This window comes from Aulonocara stuartgranti (assembly GCF_965226115.1).
Source record: "Aulonocara stuartgranti genome assembly, chromosome: 3".
Taxonomy (NCBI): Eukaryota; Metazoa; Chordata; class Actinopteri; order Cichliformes; family Cichlidae; genus Aulonocara; species Aulonocara stuartgranti.
This window is the reverse complement of record NC_138941.1, coordinates 66,994,234-67,022,193: the sequence shown is the minus strand read 5'-3', so window position 1 is coordinate 67,022,193 and position 27,960 is coordinate 66,994,234. Positions and strand designations below refer to the sequence as shown.

Below are 27,960 nucleotides of genomic sequence, written 5' to 3'. Positions count from 1 at the left end.
CGTGTAAACCTGCAGATAGTCAGATTAACAGTATTTTGTCTCTATCTGCCATTCATCTCATGTAAAAAATAATGTGGCGCACAGCTGACGTGGAAAAAGGGCACATACCTTTGACATTGCCTGAGGAACTCTGTATTCCTCGTCCACACATAAACGCAAAAAAGGAGTTTTAAAAAAATCTCCGTTTTCGGTGATTCGAAACGCCGTTTACGTGTGGACGAAACAGCTGCGTTTTCAAAAATACCCGTGTTAGTAGTTAGTATTTTATTTTATTACTACCTGTAATTTATTGCAGATTACTTGTATTTGCTTAATTGTTGGCTAAATGTTTGAGGTGTGAAATAAACCGCAATGGAGCAAAATATGGCTGTGTGGTTGGAGGGTGTTTGTGCGCGCGCGCGCGCACGCGCGGGAGGGGGATGGTCGAACATTTTTCCCGTAAAACAAAGGGGGGCCCAGCAAAAAGAGTTTGGGAACCGGTGAGTAATCAGGAGAGCAGACAGTCAAAGTACAAGAATTCAAACAAACACAGAGATTCTACTTACAGAGCAGACACAGCACAGATGTTTCCTTCATCGTCCTTCTCACTCATTTGAGCTTTTTTTCATTTCTGTCACTGACACCAAGTAAAGCCCGCCCTCTTCCTCTGAGCACCAGCTTTCTATTGGTTTTTAATGTGGTGGGTAATAGCCTATCATGTGTAAAAGTATATTTTTAAAATATAAAATTTTTAAAAAACCTGTCTCGTCCACCATGAATGTAAATGAAAAGGCAAAACTAATAAATGTACACACTGTTATAAAGTATTTTAATTTGGATTTCCTTATATGTGTAATTGGATATTTATCAGTTCACAAAGGGAAAAAAAAGATATAATAAAATATAATCATCTAATCTCCTCTGCTCTCAGTGATCTGTAGTTTGGTTGATGAACAAATCCATGTCCATGTAGTTACGTCCCCCTCAGTGAGAGAGGCAGATATGAGCTGAAACACAGGAATCAAACCAGGGACGCTGCTGTTATGGAGCTGAACTGGAACCATTCAGACACTGAGGCCCTCTGAACACATTTTAATTACAGCTGTGCAGAGACACACTGATGACTGACTGGAACACTATGATTCACATTTTACATTAACACCATCCTCACACATGGTTTATATTTGGCCACTAGAGGGAGATGTTGGGCTTTACATACTAACATGAACACAAGCAGCTCAACAGTGATACTTCCGCAGTTTGTTTTTTGTTTTTTAAATAAATAAATCAGATCCCAGCTACTCCTGTACAGGAAATCTGGACCTTGTAGGTCAAAGACTCTGCTCCTAATAATTATTAACCCAGCAGAAATAGCGACTAGAGACTTGTTTAAGCCAGAGGTGGGCAAACACACGTAGTTTTATATCCAATGCTAACTCTGCACATCAGATGACGTCCTCAGTAAGTTGGCCCCGCAGTTAAGGAAAGTCACAGCCACATCTGTTAATGGCAGCTCTCCTCAAATGATTTGAGTACTTGGTAAATTATAATAACAGGCTCTTGCCTACACCTGTGTGCCTATACTGCCCCTTTCTGGTAAAGCATTTACCCGATCATGCAAAAATACAGATCGGCCATAACAAAATATTTAGAAAATTGTACAATTTTTTAATGTCAAGATTTGCTAACTTTTCTTTGTTTGAAACTACAAAAACCTGGATGTTCTAGAAGTACAACAAATGCAAAGAAAATAAATTTCGACACTGACATGAACGTGAACTTGGCAGCTAAAACAAAATCATTGATCCTAATAATGTAACACACACTGAATCCACGGGTTGGATTACAATTGGAAGCTGCAAAAGAATTAGCAACCTTCAGCATGCAAAATAAGCCAACACTGAAATATACAGCAGGAGGAGGACTCTTTAAAAAGCTATTTTTTCATGAATATGTTATTTGAGTGTGTTTAAAATGATCAAACTGTCCATCTGTGACTGACTGACAGACCCACCGACCTTTCAGAGATTATGTTTATGCTGTGGATATGAACAGAATCTGTTCTTGCACTTTACAGGAGAACAGCATGTTTTAGTAGCACTAAAGCAGAAAGTCTGTCATGAAATACATCTGGTTTATCACTTCACAGTACAAAAGAACAGCTTCAGCTTGTAACTCTTTAACATTCCAATAATTTAACAATGTTCTTATTTAACATGCTTGTTTCACATGGTAGGCACAAAGAAGTTAATACACAAAACTATATGCAGTCTGTAACATGCCTTATACTGATATCCCATGAACTGCCAGGGTTTCAGCTCTGTTATTTATCTCCTACCTCTGAGAGGCGCTACTGAGCTTCCACAGATCACAGGATGTAATAATATCAGGTTAAATGTATAAATATTCACATTGTTACACTCAAGGTGAGATCAAATCTGCTCACACTCAAACAGCAGGTCAGAAAAACATTTACAGCCACAGGAAGCAAAGACAAACATTGAAGAGTAACACGCGTAAAACTTTATCGATAAACAAGCTCATATAAAAATCAATAATAAATAATCTTGACATGTTTAAACTGAAGAGTCTCCTTCATGGAAGAACAAGTTAAGGCTTCATAGATCAGAGGAAACATGTGACTCTGCAGCGCCATGTAACACATTTCTCTTTGGTTTCATAATAATATCAGATTATTCAGTCACTCAGTTCTAGCTGATAAATGGACCCTGAGCACTTTGTGTTGTGTTTGTGTTGTCAGTCAGTGTCTGTAATTATTGTGTAACATCTAAACACGAGGATCAGTCTGAGTCTGACCTCACAAACAGCTGAACCTGAAGATGAGACAAACTCACTGATTCTGATATTGTGACAGAGACGACGCTGAATCCATCACTGTGAACAAACTTATTTCTGTCGACATCAGAGACAAAGAAGATGTTTGTCACATAAAATGGTTTTTGTTGTTGAATATCACTGATCTTATTCTTAGATTTGTAACTTTTCTTTGTTTGAATTATGAAGTCCTGAATGTTCCACATGTAACAATAACAGTACTGAGAGTCTGGATCAGCAGGAGTTCAGCTTTTATAAAAACAAACTGAGACGTTTCAAACAGGCTGCGTTTCAGCAGGAGGCTGGTATGAATCCTGACTCTGTGCTTGTTTATGTTTTCTGTAGATCAAAAATCCAACAACAGCAACAAGAAGAACAGCAGAAACTGACAGACCAGCAATCAGTCCAACAGGTCCATCCTGTTTGTCTCCTCCTGTCTGACCTGCAGGTGAGAAACAGGTGTGAGGTGTCAGCTGTCAGGTAGGTGATGAGTGAAGAACAGAACAGAATCCATTTCCTCTTCAAACTGCTGTCAGACATTATCTACTGCACTCTGATCACATCACTCAGACCAGCTGCTTTCTACAAAGTCTCATCAACAACATCTTTAGAAACAAACATCAACAAGCAGGAAGCAGCTTCACCTCTGATCACACACACACTCAACTCTACTCACTCACCTGAAACAGTCAGGCTGACGGTGTTGATGCTCTCCCATGACCTTGTCTCTCCGTTGAAGATATTACAATTGTATGATCCACCATCCTCAATCGTCACATTCTTCAGAATCAAAGACATGTTTCCATCCTTCATCTGTCTGTCTTGCAGATCCACCCGGTTCTTAAAAGATGGATGCTGGTTGTCTTGATCCAGCTGATCATCCCGGTACAAAAGCACATATTTATCTCCCATGTCAGCTCTGCTCCACTTCACAGCTCTGATGGTTTTGTTTGATGGTACTCGACATGGTAGAACTACATCCTGTCCCGACTCAGCTGTGATGTTTTTCTGGTCTGAAAGAGGAAACAAAACAGAGCAGAGAGGTTAAAGGTCAAAGTACAACTCTTGACTTCTACAGCAGCCAATCAGAGAGAGGATCAGAGACCAGTGAGCTCTGCTGACACAGAAGACAGAAAAAAAAAACCTTCTTGGACTTTATTTTGGGACAAAGTCACCAAACCTCTGCAAAGCTGAGTGAATAATTTTACTATTGAGAAGCACTTTGGTCTTTAAATGTGCTATATAAATAAAGGATTGATTGATTGATTGATAATTTATCAAATAAGAACCTGGCTAAAATTATACCCATTTTAATTTCCTTATACATCTCAATAAGATCAAATCTCACTCAAATAGAGCAGCAAACACATGTGAGAGCCGACTCTTAGTCAGCCTAGTTTGACAGGCTGGGAGCTGAAGACTGAGTGTCTGCTGTGGGGCAGAGAGAAGTTCCTCCTGTGGAGGTGGTTATTTTGTGTTATTATTTTTTATTCAATTTGTTTTATTTATTTATTTATTTATTTATGTTTTATTCGGATGCTCAGCACTTCTATCAGAGGCTAAAGATCTCTGACATGATTGATTCTGCACACAGAATCCCTCTGAATGAAGATCAGAATATATGAAGATGACTGAACATCATATTTCACCTCACATTGCTCCTGTGTGTTGCTGTGCTGCAGTTCTTATGATGATGTCATTTCAGAGCTGTACATTTCTTCCTCTTTAAGGGAAACTTTTACCGTTTCTGCTCCATCGGGATCAGGTGGGACACGGTGGGCGGAGTCTACAGTCAGCAGGTCAACTGTTGAGTTTGTAAACTGGTTTGATTTGTTTTCGCACAGAGAAAATACGTCACGTGAGAACGCTGAGCCCGCTCATTGGTCAGATGTCACAGAAGGTAAGTGTGCTGTGAGTGAAAACAGAGTCGTTTCAGGGCTGGTTGCTGACCCTCACGTAACCTTTGCATATCTGTACTTCCTTCTTATATTGAGAGTATAAAGCACACATAGCAACGGGACGTTTTTAACCCAAACCTGTAACGCGCCCGTGTTTGGGATCACGTTCACACCATAAACGAACCGCACTGAGACCTCCTCCTCCTGAGGGTCTCGGTGGGGTTGTTGCTGTCTACACCTGAGTGTGATTACTGTGTTCACACCTGCACGAACCAACCGAACCAAACAGGAAAAGAAGACTTTGATTTCAGTAAAGAGTAAAAACACACCTTGCCTTAGTGCCGTTAGCAGTCAGGGTAAAGTTATTGGGAACGGAGGGAACAGGGGCTTTTCGTTTACCTGACCGCACCCCGTAGCTCAGGTGTCCTGAGAAAGCTTACACAACCTGCGTATACTTTTTTTTTTTAATTTATTAGATTTAATCCATCCTTCTGATAATTAACAAGCATTTTTCGGTCACTACATGGACATAAGGCACAGTCTAGGGGAGATTCAACACTTTTACATTAAGAGGCAGCGTAATGTTTCAGAGCCTTGTTCGTGAAGTTGAAACAAAGTAGTACCTGAAGGAGAGCTCACCTGACGAGGCCAAATCCACGACACAGACAAACAGCAGAGTTAAGCAGAGACACGCTGATGTTAACATTGTAGTTTTATTCGGTACCTCCAAAACATACCGGGGAAACACGACCTGTTTGATCCTCTGCAGCGCAAGTAGCTACAAACGGCGAAAAACTGACACTCATCAATCTACTTTCTGTTTAACGCCGCAATCCATGACGTCACTGCGCGTCACTCGTTGGCGCGTTTCGGAGAAAAATGTTCTGGTTCTTGTCACAGGTCTGTGCTGTGAGGCAGCATTTTGATTTATTCACATAACTTCAGGGTGAGGTGTTCATATATAGAGACAGGGAACCACAAGTGAGCCGAATGAGTGGGGTTGCTCTTTGATTCAAGTGGGTGCAGCAAATACACAGAATGAAAGATTTTCACATTTCAAACTGCGCTGCAAGGCCTGACATTTGGAAATGTCTGAAAGAAAAGTTAATTGTTATTCCAGATTCAAACAAACAGCAGCTGAACTATTTTTAATCACATGAGCTTAAAAACGTAATCAAATACTTTTGTTAAAAAGCTACAAAAACAACAAATTTAGTTTTATTCTTTTAAAGCTGAATCATGTGTATGAACCTGTGTCTGGCTACATAAACTCAGAAGAAGTTATTCCTCAAACATGGCCGCCATCACTGCGCTCATGTAACTGAAAACTACAAACCTGCTGCTGATGATGGTCCGAGGCTCGTGGCTCCACAGGCCACCGATTAGTCAGACGTTCAGGTTCAAGCTCAGCTGAACGTAACATTAAGGTGTCAGTGAGTAGAAATACTAGAAAAGCAGAGTAAACGTTCACAATCTGACAGATGGAAATGTTGGTGCCACATAAATATGATAAAAAAGTCAAAACAAAACACTGGAGTGAGTTCACTGTATGTATTTATTAATCATATTTAATTAACCCTTTAAGACCGACCATAGAACCAAGTCTACCAGAGCTTACTTCATAGTTTACATGGTTCCGATTCTACGGGGATTTAAAAATAGTTATGCAGAACGGAGCGTGCGCGCTCCGACCGGCTTTAAAGCGGTAAACAGCTTTAGATTCATGGCCTGTTTATGGAGGTTTTAGACATTTTACTTCCTCTTTTTTTTAGCAGCTTTCTGATGAAACAGCTGCAACTTTCTTCCCCCAGACACAGAAAAATGAAGTTCCTGTAGTTTCTGTTTAAACCACAAACAGCTCAGAGAGTAACGGTCACTATGTGCAGCACAAAGCTTTAAAGACAGCTACACATTTCATGTTTCAAACTCACACATATGTATGGCACCAAGTGCAATTTTCCCAATGTAACAAAGTATTTGTATAGTACTTATTCTATCGTCTAGTATTCTTTCTATTTTGCATAGTATGTTATTCTGTTTATCTGAATCTATTTTATAGTTTTTTTTCTATTGCTTTTACTGCTCTTGAACTTGAATTCAGCCTGATTTGTTTTTCATGTCTTCTCCTCCATCATCAGTTATCAGGAGAGCAGACAGTCAAAGTACAAGAATCCAAACAAACACAGAGATTCTACTTACAGAGCAGACACAGCACAGATGTTTCCTTCATCGTCCTTCTCACTCATTTGAGCTTTTTTTCATTTCTGTCACTGACACCAAGTAAAGCCCGCCCTCTTCCTCTGAGCACGTATTCTTCCTCCATTCATACAAACAGTGGCCGATCACTAACTTCATTAAGATTCATGTGATGAAGCTATTCTAATATATAACTATGAGCACACCGACACTATTTTCTCCCTATTTTGCCTCCAATCGGTTGCACATTCTTTAAAAAGTGATCTTGAGCAACAGTTCTCCAGGATGAAGGTTTGTCTCTGGACTTTGGCTCCTTCCCGCACATTTTTAGCAGTCCTTGCACCTGATCCATGAATCATTCAGGTATAAAAATTCAAATTGATGAACCAGTTTTGTTTCTAAACAATTTTTCAAATAAGCAAAGAACCGTTAAACTGTAACTTCAGAGACTTTATTACAAGCAACCTGTCCCAACAACACATTTGCTTCCATTTCTTTAGTTAGATTTAGGGAACCTGCCAAAGATAAGACAGTTTGACAGACAGAATAATAGAATTGCACCGACAATCTGATTCTTTAACGGATATCTTAAAACTTGGAGTATCTCAGTACAGTGTGCAGTGGGTCCTTAAAAATCTGATTAAACTGGACAAGTGAAAGAGAAACGAAGAAGTTTCAGGCCTACAAAAACAACAATCTGCAGCAGATGAACAGTCTGTGAAAGTCATGTCCTGAAGAAACAGGACCCGAGAGATGCATCTGAGCCTTCAGTTGATTCATCTGCTGTTCACTGAAGTCTCATCAGTGAACAGTTTCATGTTGTGGAGCCTCATTTCAGTCGCTGTTGATGATCTAGTTAAAACTGATGAGCCATGCAGTACCTCCTGTAAACACACTGTTGAAGCATATTTGGATGGAGCAGCACACAGTTGACTATCAGTCATGAACAGCTGTTACACATTAGTAAGAAGCTACTTTGTATTTAAAGAGATGGGAAAGCATTGGATCAGCTCCTCATCGCCCCCTGCTGGTTACTTTATGAGTTGAGCTGTTTCATATAACGTGATGTAAAGAAGTGTGACTCTCCAGTGAAGCACGATGAGAGTCGTTATCCACACATGGAGAAAACGTGGAACAGTGGTGAAGCTTCGTGGTTCGGAAAGTGTAGTGAAATAAGCCGTCGATGCTTGAGTGACTGAACTCAAACTTCAAAGATCAGCGTGACAGCCGCCAACAAACTGGCACAACCAGTTACTCAGTTCAGGAGGTGTTCACTGTTTCCCAGCACTACATTTATATACAATAAACATTAGAAAAGAAACAAGTACAATAATAATAAAAGAACAAAAACATGTCGGTGCTTGTTTTGAGACATGAGGAATTGCCCTTTTTCCTCCTATGCATATGTGGCTATGTGTTCTTCTGGTGACAGTTTTTGACTTAAACAAAATTTGATCAATTTAAAGAGAAACTCAGGCAGCAACTGTGAACTTTCAGTATCACAGGCATTAATAACACCTCCCAACACTTCGAGTGGCCACGTCGTAGGTTCTATATACAAGTTTACAGCAGACGTATAAATTAAGCAGTAGCTTAACTAGTAGGTTAAATCTCGATCAAATGACATAGTAAGTATGAGGTCTTTTTTTTAATAAGGCAGTGCCTCTCAGCTCTCCTCCTCAGAATTTTTGTCTACTGGCTTTAATATGTTTAATAAATCCATTGATTTTTTTTACCTTCTTAATATGAATATTTTTAAGGGTTTTTAAACCATCGTTGTTATTGAAAAATATTTAACGTGTTTAATGTGTTTCTGTAGGCGTTTTCAACAAACATCAGTTTTTAAACTGTGTTTTCATTTTAGGGTTTTTTAAACCTTGTGATGGTCGTCAGGAGACTTATAGCTCCTGACTCCGAATCTCAGCATCATTATTGCAGTAAATGCAAAGAAAGATCCCAAAACAACACAAAAGAAAACCTGAAACAATCCCACCAATAAATGACAGACCGATTTTAAGTCCAACAGGGATATCCTTTATCCCTCCATCCTCCGTGTCTCCCTGGTGACCTGCAGGAGAGAAACAGGAGCATTTATGACGAGTGAAGAACAGAAGAGAAGCTAATCCAACGTCAGGAAGCAGCTTCACCTCTGATCACACACACTGAACTCTGCTCACTCACCTGGAGGCAGAACACTCATGTTGACGGTTCCCATGATCTCCAATGATGCTGATTCTCCCACAATGACACGACACTCGTATGTTCCAGCATCATTAATCGTCACATCCTTCAGAATCAAAGACACGTCTCCATCCTTCATCTGTCTGTCCTGCAGATCCACCCGGTTCTTAAAAGATGGATGCTGGCTTGTTTGATCAAACAGCTCATCTCGGTACAAAAGCACATATTTATCTCCCAGGTCAGCTCTGCTCCACTTCACAGCTCTGATGGGTTTGCCTTGTGGAGCTCGACATGTCAGAGTGACGTTCTGTCCAGACTGAGCTGTGATGATTTTCTGCTCTGAAAGAGGAAACAACACAGAGCAGAGAGGTTAAAGGTCAAAGTACAACTGTTCACTTCTACAGGAGCCAATCAGAGTGAGGATCAGAGACCAGTGAGATCTGCTGTCACAGAGGACAGAAAAAAAAACCTTCTTGGACTTTATTTTGGGACAAAGTCACCAAACCTCTGAGTTTATCAGGTTTGACTCCTGTTTGTATGTAATCAGTGTTTATGTCCTTGTATCTTATGAAAGCACTGAGCGAGTTGTGGATCTCCCTGCTGAATAAGACAGCAAGCATATAGATAGTGAAGGTGTGGAGAAGGGAGAAATACAGAGCAAGACTAAGGTCAGATATTATATATTATATATCCTGCAGATACTCCAAAGACAGCGAGAGCAGCGGTTCAGGTCAGACACACAGAGAGCAACGAGGAGACGGATTTAAAAGTGAGCGTGTCGGGAAAGAAGAATCAAGGAAAAACTGGAAAAACAAGCTGTGCTGAATTTCAAAGACGCAGGACATTAGAAAGCTGCTAAAATGATTATTTTCAGCCTTTTCCACTGTGGAGGACAAACACACAGGCCTGTGTTCTCACAGGTTGTACTAAATGTTTAAAAAAATACACTTTTATGAAAATACTGAATAAAATGTTTAACTAAAAATAAAATTTATAGTTCAGTGTTGAATATTAAATAAAATATAGTATATAAAAGTGCATTTGAATGGTGAGATGCACCACAGAGTCACGGCTCAGTGTCTGACAGTCTAACTGTGTCTCACAGGCCTGAATGTCAGCTTGAAGCCATCATTGTTGTTATAATGTGGATGTTTCCATCAGATCACAAACAAAATTTACTTCAGCAGGATTTTTAGATTTGAAATTTTATCATTTGTCCCAAAAATGTTTAAATGGAAGCCAAAAATATCCAAAAGTTTATTTTGCTTTCAGTTTGTTGATCCTGTTTGGACACACACATCTGTACTTGGTGAGTTTGTCTATCTGAGTGAGGTGACCTTTAAGTCTCTCCAGCCAGGATCAGAACTGTCTGAATTCTCTAAATAGTAAAAAAGGAGCTTCGAGGTTTATTATGTCCTTTAGCAGAGAAGACAAAGTTTTAATTGTGTGTTATTATTTTAATTGAAGTGTTTCTTTTATTTATTTATATTTTATTCTGACGTATTTGATCCTGTGTTCAGCACTTCTGTCAGAGGTTAAAGTCCCTCATAAATAAAGTTCATGATGATTGAACATCACATTCCTCCTGTTTGTTGCTGTGCTGCAGTTTTTACGATGGTGTCATTTCATAGCTGTAAAATCACGACCTTTACTTTAATGTCCCGTCAGGATGTGGGAGCTGAATTTTCAGCCTGCTCCTTAAAATCGCAACCTTATAATGAAACTTTCACGGTTTCTGCTCCAGCGGGATCAGGTGGGACACGGTGGGCGGAGTCTACAGTCAGCATGTCAGCTGTTGAGTTTGTAAACTGGTTTGATTCGTTTACATACAGAGAAAAGGCGTCGCTACAAACCACGTGGGAACGCTCAGCCCGCTCATTGGTCAGACTCACAGACGGTGAGCACACTACAGGTGTAGTGTGCTGTGTGAGGAAACAGAGTGGTTTCAGGGCTGGTTGCTGACCCACACAGACCTTTGCACATCTGTACTTCCTCCCTGTATTGGGAATATAAAGCACACGTGGCCACGGGACGTTTTTAACCCAAACCTGTAACGCGCCGCTGGCAGCTGGTTGGGATCACGTTCACACCATAACGAGACCCTCTGAAGGAGTCGGTCTCGGTGGGGTTGTCCACACATGAGTGTGATTACTGTGTTCACACCTGCACAAACCAACCGAAGCAAACAGGAAAACAAGCCTGAACACCCCAAGCCACACCCACATGATTTACAAATCTGTCAGTTTCTCTGATCGTGGCTCAAGAGTTGGGAGTTCGCCTTGTAATCGGAAGGTTGCCGGTTCGAGCCCCGGCTTAGACAGTCTCGGTCGTTGTGTCCTTGGGCAAGACACTTCACCCGTTGCCTATTGGTGGTGGTCAGAGGGCCCGGTGGCGCCAGTGTCCGGCAGCCTCGCCTCTGTCAGTGCGCCCCAGGGTGGCTGTGGCTACAATGTAGCTGCCATCACCAGTGTGTGAATGTGTGTGTGAATGGGTGGATGACTGGATATGTAAAGCGCTTTGGGGTCCTTAGGGACTAGAAAAGCGCTATATAAATACAGGCCATTTACCATCTCCTCATAAAGTCTCCTGCACATCCCAAAAGTTGATTCGGTTCACGTGGATGTAGTGTTTTCAGTGGGAGAAACGTTTGGTCACTCATCCAGGTGACTCCTTCAGTCTCAGCTCACTGCAGGTTTCAATCTTATAAACAGTACGTTTGCATAATGACTGAAACCAGCCCAGTGAAGGAACAATGACTGGCACAATGGCTGTGCGGTCAGTTCCTTAATCATTACTGTGCAAGTTCTCCTGCACACCTTTCCTTTAGCTTGTGACGTCATTTATGGTGGTCTGGATAAAGTGACAGGAAAGGAGGGCAGAGGGGCTTCTTGTTTACCAGACCGAACCCCTGCCTCGTAGCTCAGGTGTCCCGAAGCAGCTTACACAAGCTGCGTACACTCTTTTTAAAATAATATATCCTTCTAAAAACAAAACAGTATATTTCGGTCTAACCGTTTTTGTCCACTACCAGGACATAATGCACAGGCGGGGTCTCGGGGGGGATTTGACAGTTTGACAGTAAAGGAGAGCGGTGTTCATGAAGAAAAAGGAAGCAGTACCTGAAGGAGCGCTCACCTGAGGAAGCCAAATCCACGACACAGACGAACAGCAGAGCCACGCAGAGACACGCTGATGTTAACAGAGTCATTCTAGTTTAACTCGGTATACGTCTAAAATATACCGGAAAAACACGACCCGTGGATCCTTTATGGTGCAGGTATAAACAGAACTAATTAACATGCACCCACTAATCAGTGTGCTTTTGAGGCGTTTACGCCGCATCACAGTGACGTCACTGCCGAGGCGCGAGACACTGTTTTCAGTGTGAATTAGATTCTTGAGCAGTACTTTTAAAACGGCAGCTTAGAAACCCACTGAATGAAGCACAAACTCAGTGTCTTTACAACAGGAGTGTTCATGTGTTCATTCGGCAATTTAGAAAAAATATCAAATATCGTCGTCCTACATTCAAGTCTGAGTCTTTAAATCTGCTGGAAACACAACACAAAGAAAACCTGCTCAGCCTGCTGAGACCACGCCCTCGTTTTAGGTTTGACAGCATTTCTACTCGATGATGACTTCAGCGTGAACTGAGGCTGCAGTGTGGGGAAGGCCTCAGGGGGTGGCTGCTCCCGGCCGGGCAGATCCTCGTGTACATATGAGAAGTGAATGAATTAAGGGAGGGACACGAAGACAAGAAGAACAGCGTGTAGTGGCGGGGGCCGTATATAGAGAGGGAACCAGAAGTGAGCCGAATAATGGGTACGCCATGCAAGCAGGCAGATACAGAGGCAGACGAGCATCTATACCATTTAGTTTGTTTCTTTTACAAAAAACCCAAAGTAACAGCTCAGCGTTGAATAAAACATAAATTATATAAAAATGTATCTGAATGCACCATAGAATCATAGCTCGGTGTCAGAGTCAGACTGAGGCCCACAGGTATGAATGTGCCTGTGGGACTTGAAGCCATTACTGTTGTTATAATGTTGATGTTTTCATCAGATCATAAACATTTATTTTAAAGGCTTCATCAGCATTTTTATGTTTAAAAATAAAGGGTTAATCCAGCTGGTATGTAGGTGAAAACGAACTTCTCAAGGTAATGTAATGAGCTCCTTCCTCTTTTTAATGACGGTTAAAGATCATTACGAGGACGTGTAAGAGTCTGATGACGCGGCCATCGTGAAAAGAAGAATAAAGGAGCAGATGTGAGCAGCCGGACTATTTTAAATCACATGATCTTAATAGTGTAATGCAAGACTTTTATTAAAGCCCTACAAAAATGACAAAACTATGATTTTCCAAACACTTATGAACGGTTCGAGGCCCGTGTCTCCACAGGTCACAGATTGGTCAGACGTTCAGGTTCAGTTACAATCAGACAGATAGAATTTAAATAGTTGGTGTCACATAAATATGATTAAAGTAAATTAAAGAGAAAACACTGGAGTGAGTTCACTCAATATATTTATTAATCGTATTTTAAAACAGATCACATTTAATTAGACAGCTTTAGATTCATGGCCTGTTTATGGACGACTCGGACGTTTAACTTCCTCTTTTTAAGATAAGCAACTTTTTTTCCTTTTCCCCAGGAAAAAGAAAAAAAGCTTCTTGAGTTATGACACATGTAATTAATTAATTATTGACACATTTAATTAATTATTTAATGGTGTATTTAATTAATTCATTATGGCAGTCCTGGCGTTCCATACTCTTATACCTATTTTTAACACATTCCTAGTACCCGACCCATAAATTATTAAGGCATAAAAAGGAATTTACTCATAGGAACCTCGTGTAAACACACTGTCAATGCTGTAAAAGCATATTTTGACAGGAAAACACTTATTTGACTATCAGTCATGGACAGTTGTTACACATTAGTGAGAAGTTACTTTGTATTTGAAGAGATGGGAAAGCATTGCATGGATGAGCTTGACCTTTTAACCAGGAGGTCAGCTCCTCATCGCCCTCTGCTGGTGACTTTATGAGATGAGCTGTTTCATATTAAGTATCAGCCTCCCCACTGATTTCTTACTTCCATATTTGTCACACTTTATTTTCTCATAACATCAAAAATTAATTTTAGATATTATATTTTGGCATTTTGTCTTTAACAGTTAAAATAGACATGAAGCTGACAGACTTGCTGAATCAAGAGTCACTGAAGTAGAACGTGTCCGACAAGCCACGATCTACAGAAGAGCTGAGAAACAAAGTCACTGACATCTATCAGACTGGGAAGTGAAGTATGATGAGAGTCGTTATCCACACATGGAGAACACGTGGCACAGTGGTCTTCATGGTCTTCATGGCCAGGAAAGTGTAGTGAAACAGGCCTCCGAAGATCAGCATTGATCAGTGCAGGTTATCAAAAAGACTGATTGTTGCTCGCACAACCAGTTATTCAGTTTAGGAGACACGTGCTGTTTCACAGCACTGTAGACCACACAGAAAGTGAACCCTGAATAACAGATCTCTTTATTTCAAATCACATCTTTGTTTAAAATAAAACAATCAGATTATGGCTCAGACAGCAGCAGCTTCTCTCCTACAGTCCAACTTTATATAAAATCATTTTAACCAAGTTTATATACATCTGTCAAAATCTTTTATTTGAGTTTATTCAGTATTTAAACATATTTTGTATCATTTAACATCCCACATTTATAAAACTCACACAAAACTTTTTGGTTTCATCCTGTTGAAAACCTGCGTTGTGACTGAAGTTCTGCAGGATTAAAGTTCATCTCTTCATCAACACAGTTGGTCTGACTCAGTTTAACCTCCTGAGCTCTAGTTTAGGATTATTATTTGATCCTGATTATTGGATTTTTATTTGGTGAGTTTTATCTGGAGACCCCGAATCAATTTTCTGGAGATTAAACTCCAACGACAAACAGGAACAGCAATGACAACAAGAAAAGGGAAAAGAAGAAGAAGCACACCAGAACCTGATAGATGATTCATCTGTCCTTTAGATCCATCCTTTGTGTGACCTGCAGGAGAAAAAGTAGATCAGGTAGAGTCTAACAACCAGGAAGCAGCTTCACCTTCACTGAATATAAAATAAAATCTGAAACAATCCCACCAATAAATGACAGACTGATTTTAAGTCGACCAGCGATATCCTCCTTCCCTTCATCCTTTGTGTGTTCTGGCTGAACTGCAGGAGGGAAACAGGAGAGATGTCAGCATTCATGTAGGTAATGAGTGAAGAACAGCACAGAATCCAACGACAGGGAGCAGCTTCACCTCTGATCACACACAATGAACGCTGCTCACCTGGAGGATCAACTCTCAGATAGATGATGCTGATGAGCTTCATGCTGTCTCCCTCTCTCTTGACACGACACTTGTATGTTCCAGCATCATTAATCGTCACATCCTTCAGAATCAAAGACACGTCTCCATCCTTCATCTGTCTGTCCTGAAGATCCACCCGGTCCTTAAAAGATGGATGCTGCTCATCTGGAACAAACTGCCCACCCCGGTAAACAAGGACAGTTTCCGGCTCCAGGCCTTCTCTGCTCCACTCTACAACTATGATGTTTTTGTTTAGAGCTCCACATGTCAGAGTGACCTTCTTCTGTCCAGACTCAGCTGTGATGGTTTTCTGTTCTGAGAGTGAAACAACACGGTTTACCAGACTGCACCCCTGCCTCGTAGCTCAGGATTCCTCTTAATCTATCCTTATGAGAAACAACACTATCAGTTATACCATCATTATCCAGTGGAAGGACATAATGCACAGGCTGGTCTCAAGGAAATTCAGCAGTTTTACAGCAAATGAGAGCAATGTTTCAGGGCCTTGTTCATGAAGTCTAAAGACAAAGTGCAGAAACTGAAAATACTCCGTCCAGATGAAGAGAATCAACTTTTTTGGAAACAGAAAGTAAAGAACTCACCTGAAGACGCCAAATCAGCAAACAGCAGAGCCACACAGAGACATAATGATGTTAATGGAGTCATCGTAGGTTAATTCAGTACGTCCAAAATATACTGGGAATAAACAGGACCTGTGGATCATTTATGGTGCAGGTGTAAACAGAGGAAAACCGATGGAGGCACGCCCACTCATCGATGTAGTTTCTGTCTATTTAAGTCCACATTCCAGTCATGTCACTGCTGAGTTGGCACATTCCAGAGAAAATTAGAAAAATTAGATTTGTTCTGGTTTAGTCACACGTCTGTGCTGTGAGGCAGGATTTTGGCTTATTGAGATAACTTCAGGGTAAACCTTGGGTTGTAATGTACTATAAATGTGCTTCACTTCTTACCTGTACATTGCCATGGTAACCTATGCTGTGATTAGAGATAAGTAGACATGCAATCACTTGAATTAAGCAAAAGCTGAGTCGCTTTATAACAGCAATGTTCATGTGTTCATTTGCTGATTTAAAATATGTAAAAATATGTCCTTCATTTTACTCTGAAGAGTTTCTGAATCAGCTGGAAACATGCAAATAAAAACCTGCTCAGCCTGCTGAGACCACATCATCATTTTAGGTTCGACAGCATTTCAAGTAGATGAATTGAGGCTGCAGTTTGGGGAAGGCCTCAGCGATCACAGGTGGCTGCTGCTAGTCCGGGCAGATCCTCATCAATGTGAATGAAAGAGGGAGGGACAGGAAAACAAGAACGAACAGCATGTAGTGGCGAGGGAACCAGAAGTGAGCTGAATACATTCGACATACAAAGACAGGCTGGGATCCATCTACAGATTGAATTTACAGTTCAGTGTTGAATAATTCATGAAATAAACGATATAAAACGTGTATTTGGATGAGATGCACCACAGAGTCATGGCTCAGTGTCTGAGAGCTTGACTGAGTCCCAAAGGTCTGAATGTGAGCTTAAAGTTGTTGTTTTCATGAGATCAGAAACAACATTTATTTTAAAGCTTTCATCAGCATTTTAATATTTGAAATTTATCCTAAAGAGATTTTGATGGAAAATGAAAATATTTAAAAGTTAATATATATTGTTGAGAACAATGACAGTAGTCTGGCTGTTTCTGTTTCGGTCTGTTTTCCTGTTTGGGTGCAACTAAAAACATATTTTGTGTTTTGGCCTCGTTTAACACTCCTGTTCTACAAAGATGGACTATTAAGCACAGAGGAGCTGAATCTGTGATGGGTCCTGATAAATGGTGATTCTGCTGGTTTGTAGGTGAAGATGAACTTTCAAGGTAGCATTATAAGCTCCTTACTTTTTAAAAAATGGTTAAAGATAACTATGAGGACACGTAGGAGTCTGACAACATGTCCATCGAGAAAAGAGGAAGAATAAAGGAGCAGATGTTTGCAGCTGGACTATTTTTAAGCACAAGCTTAAAAACTTAATGCAATACTTTAGTAAAAATGTACAAATTCTACAAATTATTATTAGTATTTTATTTTAATGAAATAAAATAATTTAAAATAATTTAATATTTAAATCGCCGTCATCACTGCGCTCATGTAACTGAAAACTACAAACCTGCTGCTGATGATGGTCCGAGGCTCGTGGCTCCACAGACCACTGATTAGTCAGATGTTCACGTTCAAGCTCAGCTGAACGTAACATTAAGGTGTCAGTGAGTAGAAATACTACAAAAGCAGAGTAAAAGTAGTCAGTTACAATCTGACAGATGGAAATGTCGGTGTCACATAAATATGATAAAAAAGTAAAAGAAACACTGGAGTGAGTTCACTGAATGTATTTAAAACAGATCATATTTCGTTAAACAGCTTTAGATTCACGGCCTGTTTATGGAGGATTCAGACATTTCACTTCCTCTTTTTAACATCAGCAGCCCTCTGATGAAACTGGAACTCTTTTCTTTCCTTTTCCTCCCAAAACAGAAAATTTAGCTGCTTTAGTTTCTGCTTAAACCACAAACAGCTCAGAGAGTAACGGTCACTATGTGCAGCACAAAACTGTAAAGACAGTTACAGGTGACTGAAATGATGAACATGTTAAATTTCATGTTTCAGCTTCTCAGCTGTGTTGATATGATGAGTGGATGATTTGAGCTTTTTTTCATTTCTGTCACTGACACCAGGTAAAGCCCGCCCTCTTCCTCTGAGCACGCTTTCTTCCTCCAGTCGTACAAACAGTGGATCGCTAACTTCATTAAGATTCATGTGATAAATTATATGTTAATATATAACTATGAACATAAATTTCTCCCTATTTTGCCTCCAGTCGGTGACACATTGTTGTCAGTTTTTAAACGCGATCTTGAGCAGCAGTTCTCCAGGATGAAGGTTTGTCTTTGGACATTGGCTACTTTTACACTCATTTTTAACACAGTCCTATTAGCTGAGCCTGAATCATTCGGGCATTAAAAGGAACTTATTCAAGGGATCAACCAGTTTGTTTATACACATTTTTCAATTAAGCAGAGAACCAATGTTCAACTGCAACTTTAGAGACTTTGTTACCTGAAGTCTGTCACAACAACACATTTGTTCACATTTCTTTAGTTAAATTTAGGAAACCTGCCAAAGATTTCACAGTTTGACAGACACAAACTCCCAGATTTATTTCCCACTTAAAAAGATAAATGGCTTCTCAGTAGACCCGCTGCTCAGATGAAATAAGTGCCTGGATGACTTTGAACGTTTTACATTTTAATGAGCAGAAAACAGAAGTGATGGTTTTTGGTGGCACTTCTGAGGCCACTACTACAAATCTTGGTTTGCTGGCACAGTTTGTTAAACCAGTCATCACTAATCTGGGAGTTTAAATGCCGGCAGATCTTCAACTTGAAAGCCAGGTCAGAGCTGTTGCAACATCTAGTTTTTTTCATTTGAGGCAATCAGCCAAAATAAAGCCCATCTTATCAAAACAGCTTTTTGAGACAGTAATTCATGCCTTTGTTACATCTAGGCTGGATTATTGTCACGCACTTTACTGTGGGGTTAGTGATGCGTCCATTAGGCGTCTGCAGGTTGTGCAAAATGCTGCAGCGCGTCTTTAAACTGGAACAAAAAAGTCTGAGCCCATTACCCCCATTTTAATTTAACTCCACTGGCTACCTGAAACATTTTAGGATTGTTTTTAAAATTCTCTTATTTGTTTTTAATTCTCTTAATGGTGATTGTGCTTTTGCAGTAGCTGCTCCAATGTTGTGGAACGATCTGCACGTTAGGAAGGCCTCTTTTTTTTTTTTTAGTTTAAAGCATATTTATTTGCTGAAGCCTTTGGCACTGTTTAAGGGGACTGACTCAATTTGTTTTAACATGTTTTATTTTATTTTATCTTGTTTTTATTTTATTTTTACTTTGCTTATGCTATTTGCATGTACAGCACTTTGTCAACTCTGGTTTTATGTTAAAGTGCTTCATAAATAAATTTTATGGTATAATGTTATTGCACCAACAATATGATTCTTAAAAGCTCAAAACTCGGGTTAAAGTGGAAACAGGAGAAGTCGAGGAGAGAAGAAGTATCAGGTCTAAAGAAAAACTATGCATGAAAAGGCAGCATTTCAAATTACACAAGAACTGCACTGAAAATTGGAACAGATCTTATAATGTGACGAATCCAAATTTTACAGTTTTGGTTCAAATCATCATCAGTATATAGATAAATAACTATATAATATAAAAACACCCAGCACGCCCCTGCGGGTGGTTTATCCTTCAAGCTCGGGTCCTCTACCAGAGGCCTGGGAGCTTGAGGGTCCTGCGCAGTATCTTAGCTGTTCCCAGGACTGCGCTCTTCTGGACAGAGATCTCCGATGTTATTCCCGGGATCTGCTGGAGCCACTCGCCTATCTTGGGAGTCACCGCACCTAGTGCTCCGATTACCACGGGGACCACCGTTACCTTCACCCTCCACATCCTCTCGAGCTCTTCTCTGAGCCCTTGGTATTTCTCCAGCTTCTCGTGTTCCTTCTTCCTGATATTGCTGTCATTCGGAACCGCTACATCGATCACTACGGCCGTCTTCTTCTGTTTGTCTACCACCACTATGTCCGGTTGGTTAGCCACCACCATTTTGTCCGTCTGTATCTGGAAGTCCCACAGGATCTTAGCTCGGTCATTCTCCACCACCCTTGGGGGCATCTCCCATTTTGACCTCGGGACTTCCAGGTTATACTCGGCACAGATGTTCCTGTACACTATGCCGGCCACTTGGTTATGGCGTTCCATGTATGCCTTGCCTGCTAGCATCTTGCACCCTGCTGTTATGTGCTGGATTGTCTCTGGGGCATCTTTACACAGCCTGCACCTGGGGTCTTGCCTGGTGTGATAGACCCCAGCCTCTATGGATCTTGTACTCAGAGCTTGTTCTTGTGCTGCCATGATTAGTGCCTCTGTGCTGTCTTTCAGTCCAGCTTTGTCCAGCCACTGGTAGGATTTCTGGATATCAGCCACCTCCTCTATCTGCCGGTGGTACATACCGTGCAGGGGCCTGTCCTTCCATGCTGGTTCCTCGTCTCCCTCCTCTTTCTTGGGTTTCTGCTGCCTGAGGTATTCACTGAGCACTCGGTCAGTTGGGGCCATCTTCCCAATGTATTTTTGGATGTTCGTTGTCTCATCCTGGACTGTGGTGCTGACACTCACCAGTCCCCGGCCCCCTTCCTTCCGCTTAGCGTACAGCCTCAGGGTGCTGGATTTGGGGTGAAACCCTCCATGCATGGTAAGGAGCTTTCTTGTCTTTATGTCAGTGGCTTCTATCTCCTCCTTTGGCCAGCCTATTACCCCAGCAGGGTACCTGATCACGGGCAGGGCGTACGTGTTGATGGCCCGGATCTTGTTCTTACCATTCAGCTGACTCCTCAGGACTTGCCTGACCCTCTGCAGGTACTTGGTGGTTGCAGCCTTTCTAGCGGCCTCTTCATGGTTCCCATTCGCCTGCGGGATCCCCAGGTACTTGTAACTGTCCTCTATGTCTGCAATGTTGCCTTCTGGTAGTTCAATCCCCTCAGTTCTGACTACCTTCCCTCTCTTTGTTACCATCCGACTACACTTCTCCAGTCCGAACGACATTCCAATGTCATTGCTGTATAGCCTGGTAGTGTGGATCAGTGAATCGATGTCTCGTTCACTCTTGGCATACAGCTTGATGTCATCCATGTACAGGAGGTGGCTGACAACTGCTCCGTTCTGTAGTCGGTATCCGTAGCCAGTCTTGTTAATGATCTCACTGAGGGGGTTCAGGCCTATGCAGAACAGCATATATTTAGATATATATATATAATATATATATATCTAAATATATATATATTTAGATATATATATTATATATATATATATCTAAATATATATATATAATATATATATTTAGATATATATTTAGATATATATATAATATATATCTAAATATATATATTATATATATATATATATCTAAATATATATATATAATATATATATTTAGATATATATTTCAGTATGTTTGGAGGAAGAGGTTACAACAGTGAGCTTCTACTGCTGTAAAACAGGGCGGAGGCTCTGTTGTGGGTTGGAGCTTCATTTCAGTCGGTGCTGTTGGTGATCTTGTTAAAACTGATGGAGTCATGAACACAGAAAAATAGCATCAGATTGATCCACCGTGCAGTACCTCCTGTAAACACACTGTTAGTGCTGTGAAAGCGAACAGCACACAGTTGACTATCAGTCACGGACAGATGTTACACAGTAGTGAGAAGTTATTTTCTATTTGAAGAGAAGGGAAAGCATCGGATGGACGGGCTCCCCGTCGCCCTCTGCTGGTTAATTTATGAGAGGAGCTGTTTCATATAAAGTGGCATGAAGAGGTATCAGCATCAAACCTTATTAGTCCTTTGGCATTTTGCCTTGATTGGACGGCAACAGTGAACATAGACATGAAGCTGATAGATGTCAGGATGAAAAAACTCTTTTTTTAAATTCAGATTTATGAAGAACTGCAAAGAAGTGATTTCTTACAATGACAGATAGATGCATTTCTATTCAGCATGTTGGTGCACAACAATCTGACACAAGAAGCAGATGACTGCGGGAAACATAATAAAAGAAACAAGTACAATAATAATAATAATAATAATAATAATGATGATGATGATGATGATGATAAAGGAGCAAAAACCATCTCGGTGCTTGTGTTGGGACGTTGTGAGGAATTCGAGTGTCTGTTTTCATCACTGGATGAGATTCTGCTGTTTGCTGAGGATGATGAAGAGCTTGTTCCTCAGCTCAGAGTTTCACTGTGAAGTTTCCTCCACAGACAGTTTAACTCGAGGCTCAGCAGTGAAGTTACAGTCTGACATTTTAAGATAAGAAGCTTAAGAAGTGCCCAAAGCTACAAATGTGTGGAGCACATCTGTTATACTGATCTTAGCATTGTCAAATAAAATAAACAAATAAACACAAGAAGAAGCTTTATACTTTGTTTCAATGCTAAAAAAAAATACAAAAGTTAGATTAAAAATAAAAAATTTCCTATTTAAAATTTATTTTTTCCATGTCAGCTTCACATTCGGAGGGATCCTGTAACGCTGTCACATACAAACATGAAAATGTAGCTGCATGTTGTGTCGACCACGATGACTGCGATTGGTCCGTTAGGTACCAGTATGTCCTCCTGTGCAGATCTGTTCCTCTGGTGTCTGTTTTTGACTTAAAGAGACAAACTCCAGCTGCAGCAACACAACATCACTGCTGCACCACCTCCCAAAAACCACATCGTTGGTTTTATATAAATTTAAAGCACAGGTGAAAATGAAGCAGGAGTTTGGTTAAAGTTTACTCATACATGAGGTCATAGTTTTATTGATACCTTCAATATATTTAATAAATCCTTTCATATTTCTGCTTTCATATTTTGAGAGTTAGAGGTCCTAAGAGTTGTTTAAACCTTCATTGTTTTTGAAACATTCCTGTTTTTTATGCTGACCTTCCTTCTGGATGTTCCATCATCACAGTGTTACATAGTAACCATCATGAATTAGACCACCTAATCTGTTTCTTCATCTTTTTGAACCAACATCATTTTTAAATAGTGTTTTTAAACCATCAGGAGACTAGTATGACCCCTGAAATATTTTCTTTTTTAATTTTCTGGAGATGAAAATCCAACGACAAACAGGAGCAGCAGTGACAACAAGAAAAAGGAAAAGAAGAAGAAACACACCAGAACCTGATAGATGATTCATCTGTGCTTTAGATCCATCCTTTGTGTGACCTGCAGGAGAAAAAGGAGACGTGTCCGCAATCAGGTAGAGTCTAACAACCAGGAAGCAGCTTCACCTCTGATCACACTGAACTCTGCTCACCTGGAGGAGCGACACTCATGTTGACGGTTCCCACGATCTCCCATGATGCTGATTCTCCCACAAGGACACCACACTTGTATGATCCACCATCAGCAGTCGTCACATCCTTCAGAATCAAAGACACGTCTCCATCCTTCATCTGTCTGTCCTGCAGATCCACCCGGTTCTTAAAAGATGGATGCTGGTTGTCTGGATCAAACTGCTCATCTCGGTACTAAAGCACATATTCATCTCCCAGGTCAGCTCTGCTCCACTTCACAGCTCTGATGGTTTTGTCTGATGGAGCTCCACATGTCAGAGTGACGTTCTGTCCAGACTCAGCTGTGATGGTTGTCTGCTCTGATAGAGGAAACCACACAGAGCAGAGAGGTTAAAGGTCAAAGTGCAATTGTTCACTTCTACAGCAGCCAATCAGAGAGAGGATCAGAGACCAGTGAGCTCTGCTGACACTTCTTGGACTTTATTTTGGGACGAAGTCACTGTGGCGCGAGGGAGGCCGGCACACCTGAGTGGCATCAGCTCATCACGCCTCAGCGACTTAAAAGCAGAGTGAAGTGGGTCCTGAGGTGGTTGTTGTTCCGAGAACCGAAAATAAAAGTGTTATAAGTGAGCTATGTGGTCGCTCCATCGTACATCTGTTATAGTCACCAAAACTCTGAAGCAGTTTATCAGGTTTGACTCCTGTTTGTATATCTAAGAGGTTTTCTGTCCTTGTGTCCTTTGAAATTAGAGTTATGGATCTCTGGTTTACAGCAGCCATACAGATACTGTAGAGTGTGGAGGGAAGAAATACAGAGCAAGACTAAGATGAGACAGCATTTATTAATTATTGATGTCCTGTCGGTATGTGGGAGCTGAATCTCCTGCAGATATTCCAAAGACAGTGAGAGCAGTGGTTCAGGTCAGACACACAGAGAGACGAGGAGCAGAGAGGAGGGGGATGAGAAAGAAAATTTAAAGTTCACTGTTGAACGTCACATAAAATAAAGCATATAAAAGTGGTGGGCGGAGTCTACAGTCAGTAACTGAACTGATGAGTTTGTATCCTTGTCCCCTCCCTCACCCCACGGTTTGTTTTGTTTGCATAGAGAGAAAAATCCAAGTGAACGCCAAGAAAACTCAGGCACCCTAACTCTGCCTGGAAGAACCGGTTATTGCAATATATAGCATTACAGACACTCTGTCAGCTCTTTCCTCATTGGCTGTTCTCAGTCTCTTAATCTTGCTGAGCCCTACTTTGGCTAATTGTTTTTCTAAATCTTCCTCTACTGTGATTACCTCCCACATTACTTTAAACTCCCCCAATATTTTTCTCTCTCACAGTCTTCTGTCAGTATTTAACACTTTATTTTCCTGCTCTTCTGTCTTAACAGCTATATACAAACGTCCATCTCTAAATACTAATGTTACACCTCCAAACTTCTTTTCATGTCTCTCGACAAACAAAACCATCGGGCCATGCTCTGAGTTCCTACCATACATCCCTCCTCTCTTCCTCTTCTCCCTCTCCTCGGCCCTCTCCCACTATGAACAGGTGTTGTGCCAAAAGCTGATTACTTATATTCAAACTGCTATAAATGCCTTGTTGGTTTCGAATATGTGAAACAGATCAAATATTTCCCTCCTGAATGACATCAAGTCAACTTGAGCCAAAAACAACATTCCTGTTACACGGTAGCAGCCGCAATCAGTTTTTGGCAGTGACTTTCACATATCCTTTCTTTATCCAGTTAAAAAAAATCTAATTGACATTAAAAATGTCTTTTCAAGAGTAATCTGGCCTCGAGGATGTGCAACAAAATATAACAATAGTTCTGTAAGTGGACAAAACGACTGGATTGGTTATAATGGAAGTACAAGAAGACAGAGCTATAAAGATAAAAGTTTTTTATTTTAATTTATATATAACCCTGCAAACGCTGTTCACTGAAGTCTGTAAACATATGTAAAGATATTACACATAAAAAAACACACGGATAGATTATAGATCCATTTTTGGCACAACACCCAGCTCCTGTCTCACCTCAAAAAAAAAACAACCTCCCTTCCAGGACCTGTAATGTGCCACTCCAGCCAAACCGCGTACACGAGCTGCGTATTTTTATTCATTTATTTTGTATGTTAACCGTTTTTGTTCCCTACAAGGACATCATGCACAGACTGAGTCTCGGGGGGATTTAACAGTTTTCCAGTAAACGAGAGCAGAGTTTCAGGTGCTTGTTCATGAAGTCAAAATAAAAAGCATATCGATGCTCATCCATCGATCTACTTTCAGTGACGTCACTGCCAAGTTGGCACATTTCAGAGAAAATGAGAAAAATTGGATTTGTTCTAGTTCTTGTCACAGGTCTGTGCTGTGAGGCAGCATTTTGACTTATTCAGATAACTTTATTCACTGTGAAGGTGGTTTACTTCTTACCTGTGTACATTACCATGGTAACCTATGCTGCGCAGGTACTTCCCACTTACAATCAAATCACCAGAAAATAGTTTTGCCAGGTGAGATCAGTGTGAACAGAGAACAGGAGGATCTAAAGGTTTTCAGTTGGATCTAAGGTCTTTGTGTTTCTGATAATAATAACAAGAATAAAAATTATTAGAATAATAAATAATCAGCAATGAATGATCAGCAAAGTGGAAAACGGGGATCTTTGGAGGAGTCGGACATCCCAGCGTTGCTGAAAACTGTATAGTGCAACTGTCTAAATCTGGGGTACATTTAGGGTCCATTTTGGACCCCTGATATACTCACATTTATTCCTTTCTCCTTCCTTTTTGTAACTCTTCCCATGTGTGTGTTTTTTTCTCTCCGTCTGTTTGTTTTTGCTGCACTGTTGTTTTCAAAAACTTAAAAATAAAAATTAACAATAAATAAATAAATAAAAGTGTCTTTGAATAGTGAGATGCACTCACTCAGTCTGAGAGCCTGACTACGTATTTATATGTTCAGAGCTTAACGTCCTTCATAAATAAAGTTGACTTGCTGCTGCTGTCATGGTTGTTTCTGCACACAGATTCTCTCTAAATGAAGATCAGAATATATGAAGATGACTGAACATCATGGTTCTCCTGTTTGTTGCTGTGCTGCAGTTTCTAAGATGAGGTCATTTCCTAGCTGTACGTTTCTTTCTCTTTAAAATCACGACCTTTATACTGTTTCTGCTGCTCTATCTGAGCTGCATGAACAAACCGAAGGTCCCAGTTTCTCTGAAGCTTCATCAGGATAAGGTGGGACATGGTGGGTGGAGTCTAATGGCGTTTTCACACCTGCAGTCAGCAAGTCAGCTGGTTAGAGGTTGTAAACTGATTTGTTTTGTTTTTTCACACATCGGTTGTTGTGGTCACACCTGAGTGTGAATGCTGTGTTCACACCTGCACAAACCAACCAAACAAACAGGAGAACAAGAGTTTCATTTAAGCGGAGTAAACACCATTATTAATAACATTACTCATGGCGGTCCGGGTAAAAAGAGGGGAGAGGGGCTTTTTGTTTACCAGACTGCACCCCTGCCTCGTAGCACAAGAGTCCTGAGACTCTTACATGACCTGCAGAAAAGCTGATGTATTTTTTAATCTATCCTTCTGAGAATAAAACAGTATCTTTCAGTTTAACCCTTTTTGTTCACTTCAAGGACATAATGATAGACTGACTTGAAGGCATTTGACAGTTTTACAGTAAACGAGAGCAACGTTCATGAAGTTCAAACAGAAAGTAGTACCTGAAGGAGAGCTCACCTGAAGAGGCCAAATCCACCACACAGACAAACAGCAGAGTTAAGCAGAGACCAGCTGATGTTAACAGAGTCATTGTAGTTAAACTCGGTACGTCCAAAATATACCAGGAAGTAACATGTGGATCCTTTATGGTGCAGGTATAAACAGAGGAAAACTGATGGAGTCACGCCAACTTATTGTTTCGAGGTGTTTAACGCCACATTCCAGTGATGTCACTGCCGAGCTGCTTAACTTTTTGTTTCTCTGCTGAGCATCAGTAATGAATCGATTCTTAGAGACAACTTAGAAATGAAAACTAAAACTATCAGGAGCAGCTTCTGTTCAGTGATTCTGTTTAAAATGGTCTTTAAGCGTTTTCATTGACTATTTTATTCACAGCATGTTTTCAGTGTCGTTTCGATTCTCTGAGCCGAACTTTAAAAAACACATAATGAAACACAAACTCTTTGTAACAGGAATGTTTGTTTGTTTATTCGGTGATGTAGGAAATGAATACAATGCCATCATCCTTCATTCTGCTCTGCTCGATACACAGAACACACAAAGAAGACCTGCTCAACCTGCTGACACCACATATAGTACTTTTGCTAAAACATATTTCTACTGAATATAGTATTTGTGCTTTTTATATGATTTGTGCTTAATATGGTATTTCTGCCATTTTACAGTATTTGTGCTAAAACATGAATGCTGCTGAACAAAAAGACCAGACAAAATAATAAAACAGTTTTAAAACATTTTATTTTAGAAATGCAGTTTTATTTACTAATGGATGAACATAATGAACAAAAGAAGGCTGCAGATTTAAATAAATGAGCT

At 40.5% G+C, this 27,960-nt stretch overlaps 2 protein-coding genes and 1 long non-coding RNA gene across 4 annotated transcripts in view; all 3 read right to left on the bottom strand.

Moving 5' to 3' along the window:
• Positions 1-2,099: 2,099 nt before the first annotated feature.
• LOC309695652 (matrix remodeling-associated protein 8-like) overlaps positions 2,100-27,960 on the bottom strand; it is a 65,477-nt gene continuing 39,616 nt past the window's right edge. Inside the window, exons 1-3 of one of the 2 annotated variants that reach the window (XM_082516422.1) lie at positions 5,352-5,898; positions 3,495-3,827; positions 2,100-3,256 (exon numbers count right to left, since the gene is read on the bottom strand). In XM_082516422.1, coding sequence (XP_082372548.1) covers positions 3,090-3,256; positions 3,495-3,827; positions 5,352-5,418 — 567 coding nt within the window. In that variant the 5' untranslated portion in view covers positions 5,419-5,898 and the 3' untranslated portion in view covers positions 2,100-3,089. Of the gene's footprint in view, positions 3,257-3,494; positions 3,828-5,351; positions 5,899-27,960 lie in introns of those variants that run through there. The other variant, XM_082516421.1, reaches the window with a different exon arrangement.
• LOC309694728 (junctional adhesion molecule-like) lies at positions 7,338-16,193 on the bottom strand. Its single transcript, XM_082514937.1, has 4 exons — positions 16,064-16,193; positions 15,441-15,776; positions 9,090-9,428; positions 7,338-8,976 (listed from the first exon to the last, which is right to left on the bottom strand). Exons 1-4 carry the CDS (start codon positions 16,125-16,127, stop codon positions 8,807-8,809), a joined length of 909 nt encoding a protein of 302 aa, XP_082371063.1. The 5' UTR covers positions 16,128-16,193; the 3' UTR covers positions 7,338-8,806.
• LOC309696809 lies at positions 23,215-27,232 on the bottom strand. The gene is made up of 3 exons (XR_014273661.1): positions 27,142-27,232; positions 23,407-23,745; positions 23,215-23,315 (listed from the first exon to the last, which is right to left on the bottom strand). It is a non-coding gene; the product is annotated as an uncharacterized lncRNA (long non-coding RNA).